This window comes from Gavialis gangeticus, unplaced genomic scaffold, assembly GCF_001723915.1.
Source record: "Gavialis gangeticus isolate Ggan-Ray unplaced genomic scaffold, GavGan_comp1, whole genome shotgun sequence".
Taxonomy (NCBI): domain Eukaryota; kingdom Metazoa; phylum Chordata; order Crocodylia; family Gavialidae; genus Gavialis; species Gavialis gangeticus.
The window spans coordinates 32,813,325-32,820,249 of NW_017729031.1; the positions used below are offsets into that span (position 1 = coordinate 32,813,325).

Sequence of the window (6,925 nt, forward strand, 5' to 3'; positions counted from 1 at the left end):
CAGCCTGCCATCAGAGGTGGTTCAAGCACCTACTCTGAACACCTTCAAGAGCAAATCAGATGCTTATCTTGCTGGGATCCTATGACCCCAGCTGACTTCCTGCCCTTTGGGCGGCGGGCTGGATTTGATCTTCCAAGGTCCCTTCCAACCCTAATGTCTATGAAATCTATGAACTTATGGCAAATTCATTAGTCCACATAGTTATAAGGCTGAGGATAAGGGAATAACGTTCTTTGAATGGTCCTGTGTTCACACTATGTTGTTTTGCTCCTCGAGATGATCCACTGCTGGAGCCTGTTTTATTTTACCCACACTTGAGCACCAAACCCAATTACAAAACACAACCTTCTTCAAATGTCATTCATGTCAGTTTTCTTTTTAATATCCCAATGCAAAGAATAGCTTAATTCCTGTGTTTAGGTATGCCTGTGCACTGCTTACAAGGCTGGAGACGGTTGATGCATTTGCATTACTTTCTATCATAGCTCACCTGTCTCCTACCAAAACCATTCTTGGTCTCTTCTGTGTTTACCATGTGCCATATTGGCATCTATAAAGACAGACTGCCTAAGATTACTCAAATCTGATGCGATTTGGCTAACATGCCAATGCTTGCAGAATAAAGTTGGGAGGGAAATGTTTCTCTAAACAGGCCTAATGAAGCAGCACTACACATTATACAGAAGGGACTGAACTAAAAAAAAAAATATATATATATTTAAAAATAGTATCAGCCAAATGCATGCAGGCCTCAGGTGTAAGGCCGGATATCTGGATTTTTTCCTTGATTGAAGAGACACGTTCTCAAGGTCAGTTATATTGCATCTTACATGGTACATTTTGCCAGCTAGACTCTTGGCAACAAATCAGATCCTGGAAGATCACTCCTTTGGGAGACAGGTTCCCAATACCTCCCCCTCTATCCACTGCCAGCTTCAGGGACTTGGTCAGTGGGGGCAGGAGACTTGCCTGAGACACCCTTGAGTGCAAACTTCAGCTGCTATTTTGTCCCCTTTTGCCATTAACTGTTTACATTTGTTACAGCAGCCTTCAAGACAGTTCAAGATATGCTTGGGGCCTCTTTCTGCCTTCAGTAGCAGAAGGATTGGAAATAGGGACTGTGAAGGAGAACTGTAGCTGACAATCAAGCCTTATGTATTTATTTTTCTTATATGGTTCCTCCACTGGAAAATTTTACAGAGGAAGCAAGTGTGTTCCTCTGTCACACTATCAACTGGTAAGCCCACACTACTCCCCATTATAATGTAGATGTTCTCGTGACAGGACTTCAGCATCAACTTTTTTTGTTAAAACATTCATGATAGAATAAGAATCAGATTTATATATATTGCATTGCACACTACCAGAATCCATCAGGCAGGATGGTTCAGAAGGGAGCCCTGTCAAAGTCCATCAAGATTTTGGTGCTAACCTTGACAATGTCTGTTTAGCATCAGGAATACTCTGTGGCCTCTTGACTGGATGGAGATGTCATGCAAAAAAGATTCCAGTGCATGAAAGAAATACCGATGTGTCAAATCCTTAGTTTTATGAACTTTGAGCATAGCTTACATCATTTTGCCAAAATACTAAATGTCTATTACTGGCCAAGTGTCTCATGCTGCTTTAAAGACTGAACCTGTTATTATTTTCTTATAGCTAATTTGAAAATTAGCTATTTAACTATTTGTTGATAACAGATCAGAAATTGTTCCTACCCTAGAACTAGTATGCTCTATTTCTAAACCAAGGGACTAAGGAAGGGTAGAGCCTACTTTGCAATGGAAAGCCTATATATGGTATAGGCACATGGTGAGGAGGCCCGTTAGGAGGGACAAGCACAACTCTGACTGACCTCGTCTCCTACTTCATGCTGGGATGCTAGGTTTGGACGATAGCATGGACATCAGCTCATCTTCCTGAGCCAGACATTGATAGGGACTTACCGAATTTGTGATTTCATGAAATTTGGCATTGCCTGCAAAAACTGGGCAATGCCCGTGAAATCCATGGGGCGGGGAGAAAGACAACAAAAAACCCTTATTGAGCATTGCAGTGGCTCACCAGGGTGGGGCTGCCAGCACAATGGCTGCCACCCCCATCCCTTGCCTCGACTGGCTGTGAGGGCTGCCCATCATGTGGCTCTGCCCCTCTAATCAGCAGTGAGGGGCAGGACGGCATGGCAGACCACCTTTTCTGCTAATCAGCAGCGAGGGGTGGGGCCACATGACAGGCAGCCTCTGCATCCATCAACGGTGAGGGGCGTGACCATTGGGCCCCTCAGCCAGAGGCATGGGGGGCCTGCTGTGCTCTGCCCATGAGATGGCTGCCTGGGCCCGTAAAATCGGACAGCAGCCCTTGTATCAGGAAAGTCCCTAGACTTTAGTGAGAGCTGTGGTAAGAACTGCAAAGATGGGACTTGTCTCGTTGGGAGAAAGAACATAGTGAATACTCGTCTCCCAGGTGGATGGCCTCAGGAACATAACCCTGCTAGAGGGAAGTTAGAGAAGAAGGGAGCAGAGAGCCCTGCCTTAGCTCCCAGGTAGGTGGTTAGGAATCAGGTGATGAAGGAAGGACCAGAGTCTCGCTTGGACTCCACAGACACACAATCTGTGGAGCACAGAAGATGCAAGGAGTGGATAGGTTCCTGCAGAACATCATGGGTCAGAGGTAAAAGGTCCCGACTAAGATGCTGAACTTGTGCCGAAACACTTTCACTCGGGAGAGAGAAAACTGAAAACCCGAAGAAAATCAGTACGTGGAAAAGTGTCTTTGATTCAAGGATGGGTGAAGGTAGGCCACTGGTTTATATAGATCTCAAACACAGATATGCATAGCAGCAACATGCCAAGGCAATTTAGAAGTGGTTTACCACCCTCTGCTACATACACAAGTCAGGATTTTCCAATGCTCATCAACTGGGCACCCTCAGCCCAGGCAACTCACTCAGAAGAAACAGTCCCTGTCCCCAGAATTATGAAATCTAGATTAGATGGGCAATAGAGTTTAGATGCCTAATGAACCGGATGGCAGATTTGTGTTGCAGCATGGCAGGTAACATTTTCTTTTCTTTTCTAAAAAAAGCCCTCCCTTCATGGATTATTGCTCAAAGCCTCCCCAAGAGAAGTGATCCAAGTGATGGATTGGTGACTTTAGTAGGGAGACAAGGTATGCCTTATGTGAAGGTCTGCATGGAAGAATGTGCAAGGGCTAAAAACAAGGTGGGCATGAGGTTTTCTTTAATAGCATTAAAAAGAATCCCAATTCTTGACAGCAGTGTGGCAATGCAGAAATACATTCACTATTTAACTGCCAAGTTTGTTGGGTTTTTTTGTTTTTTAAATCAAGAAAGGTTTGGCCTAGCTTTTGTAGGACAATAAGTCACTTTTGCAAGTTTACCATCTGACCTTACAAGTATCCCAGGCCCTAGTATTTACAGTACATTGAACAAGCAATCTATAGTTACAAGGCTCCCAAACAGAGTGCTGTCAACAGGAATTTTATATTTCACCTGCAGAGGCAGTTGTTGTTTGGGTTTTTATTTGACAGTAACAGTTTTACAACTTGGCCCCGAGGCAGGGTCTCTCTGCAGAGCAGCCGAGGCTCATAAGACAGCATTAATAAGTGTGCTAAGTGCCCTCTTAGGAATTCCCTTTTTTTTTTTTTTAATACCTTGAATAGGTCACACCATGGATTAACTGACCAATTCTATTCTCACCTTCTCCTCCCCCACTGTCAACCCTTCTTCAGGAAAATGCTTTAGCAATTACCTTGCCTCATATTTTCTGGTAGCTTCACCTGATTTTCAAAAAGCAGAAACAGGATTTAAAAAAAAAAAAGGAAAAGAAATACATTAAAAAAATTACTTTCTCCTCATAACAAAATAGTTTTGTTGACTTACAAAAACACATATAGAACACATGTAGTGTATGAGAGGAGTGATTTTAATGGTTCAGCTACTCAAGTTTTGCAAATCTCTCATCCAAGTCTTCTGGAATTGCTTTTATATACACAATCCAATCCTGTGACTGGCAGACTGCTGTACCTATGCAGAGTGGCACTGGAGTCGATTGGACTTTACCTGGGTACAGCAATGCATCTATGAAAGCCTCTATTAGTCTCTGTATTACAGCAGCAGCAAGAAACCTCAACTGAGATAGGAGTCCCACTGTGCAAGGAGCTGTATGAACACATAGGAAGAAATTGCTCCTGTGCTGAAAAGATCACAACCTAAACAGACAAAGCCGACAAGAGTGGGAGAAAAGCAGCAGCATCTGGATATTTTCTTTCTACAAATCTCCCTCTGCAGCAGGGGCTGCGATACACCTCCAAATGGTAAAGAACTGGGCCCACAGTTATTTTGACATAATAAGCAATCAGCAATGTGGGTAGCTTGAAAGTGACAAAAAGGAGGAAAGCAATTTAATAGTGGGCTACTCACAATACTAAAACTGCCTCTCACCTTTAATTGCCCCGTGGCAGATGTTGCAATAAAAGCGCTGCACAGATCCATGTTAGCAAGATGACTCGGGCCACGTTGACAGTAAATGGCTTTAATATGTGGTTTGCAACATTTCTGACAAGAGTTAACATTTAATAAACTTGACTTCTTTAATATTTAGGGCTCTTTCATCTATAAATATCAATATTTATTTGATGAAGAAAAGCACTGCAAGGTACCCTGTTTGTTCAATGCAAAGTTTAAAGCCCATGTTTCAGTTTGAATTTAGGTTTAGGAAAAAAAAAGTTGAGTTTGCTTTCAACTATAAACCCAAAATGTCCCAAGGAAAACCTACCTTAAGAGCCTACAAAAACTTCTGCGATAGCTGAGGCGCTGACTGGCTGCAGCCACGCTGGGAGGAAATGGGGGGCGTGATGGGAAATAGGCTAGTGCTGCAGAAAATATCAGGGAGACCATTCCAAATTCTGAAAGAAAATTAAGGAGAAAACCCAGTAATAGTTAGCACTGATTTTAACACTAAAAGCACACTTTAACACAAACTAGGAGTCTAGCCTCTTTCACACAAACTGTGTCCAATGTTTTACCGAGTTCAACAGCAGAATTACACAGTTAAGATAAGAAGATGCATCGCTAAAATAAAAATAGGAAAATATTTTCAGACCAAATTTCAGAGATCAAGAAATCACCACAGTGGAGATAGACAGACAGACCACTCCCAAAGATAGACAAGTCTTTTCCTCAGCAGCTCCTAGCTAAGGTTGAAGACTGTGTGAACAGCTGGAGAAACAATTGGAGGAGAGCAGAGACAGCTGGTCTGGGAGAAAGGCTAGGGCAACTCCATTTGTGGTTTTCAAGGCAAGGAGGGTAACTTCAAATGAGCACCAAGCGAAGGACTCTGAGGTTGCTGTCCCTTTCCCTGCGTTAGATGGCATGTGTGATGTGTTCGTGTGTAAGCTGGAACAGCTGGAGCCTGGGGAAACCCTAGAGGCAAGGAATTACAGTGATCATGGCACAGGGTGATGAAGATGCAAAAAAAAGGATTCAACAAAGGTAGAATCAGGGTGACACAATATGCACGTTACCATCTATCATATGGTAAAAGACAGATCTATAAGCATAGTTAGGAAAGTATTGGATCCACTATCCTCCAAGGATAGTGAGCAGAGAAGTAGATGAGAGAACCAAGACACACAGCTGTTTGCAGCTACTGAGCTGGCTCACTAGCAAGTGTTACACCTTGGAAAAAATTTGCTATGGAAACCTGGACCAAACCTGGGAAGTAATGAGCACCTGGAAGGAGGTATCACTCAATCTAATGATCAAACATCTTGTGGGGGCAGGCAGTTTACCCCAGTCTAAATTTGTTACAGGTATTTACCATTTTGACAGCACTCTTCCTCCCTCCATGCTTAGTTTTAATACAATTGTCTTCCTACACTGTTAAAAAACAAGAGTGTTACTACAGAGAAAAAACTTTAGCCATGGATTGTGTCACCTTAAGAGCAGCTGTGAACTTATTACGAAGCAGCTCTTCACCAGTGCCACAAATACATTTCAGAAGGGTTGGGGTAGTTGATTGCTTTAACTTCCATCTAAAATCCTTAAAAAAGAAAAAGAAAAATAGAACATCAACATGGACAAGGCATTATGCCATCTCTTCTGCCAAATAAGGGGAAGATAATTCATGAAATGAAAAGCAGACAGTACACAGAATCTGAACAATCCAATTGGTGGGGAAAAAAAATCCCCAAAAATCCACAGAACAAAAGCTTCAGTTTGCTATACAAAATCCCCTGCCCCCCACAAAAAACACACAGGATTTCTTCTCAAGGTGCATTAAAATGACGTCCTTTGAACTAAACTGTGTATCCTTTTTCCTACTGCAGTCTCATAAAAAATGATGGTTCCTAAGGGTCACGGACATTTTTGCTTTGGCACACTGCAAGATCGTGCTGCCTACAGGTGTTCAGAAAACACTACATTCAATGCTGATGTACATTACTGCTTCCAAGGAAAGAATGGGGAATAAGGAACTGGTTTGGGATTTAGTTGAATATGACTAGCTCTAAGAATGAGACATGCGCTATTTTGTCAGATTGGAGTGACGCCCAGAAGGTGACGCACAGTTTGCCAAAGGCTAAGAAAGCAACTCCACTTGGTCATCACATTTTCAAAGCACAATTTTGAGTCATGGAGTCATTTGGTAAATTCAAGGTGTAGAGAAAAATCAGGAGACTGGTTACAGAATGTTATTACTTCCCTATATCACAACTAGTGTTCCGCATTCTTGGTTTTTATTTAAAAAAAACTAAATCTGGGAATTTTTCTGGGTTTATCTCTGACACAAAAACCAGGATGAAATTGGGAAAAAGAGAAGAAAAAAAATGAAAAAAAACCAAATGGTTTAACCGGGGGGTGGGGGGGAATCAGAGAACACTTAGGCATAGTGGATAATGCTATAAT

General features: G+C 42.4%; 1 protein-coding gene across 1 annotated transcript in view; it reads right to left on the reverse strand.

The window, feature by feature from the left end:
* DIRC2 (disrupted in renal carcinoma 2) overlaps positions 1-6,925 on the reverse strand; it is a gene marked incomplete at its 5' end in the record, with an annotated part of 117,951 nt that overhangs the window by 54,935 nt on the left and 56,091 nt on the right. The window contains one exon of the mRNA XM_019522807.1: positions 4,797-4,926. Within this exon, the coding sequence (XP_019378352.1) occupies positions 4,797-4,926 (130 nt within the window). The remainder of the gene's footprint in view (positions 1-4,796; positions 4,927-6,925) is intronic.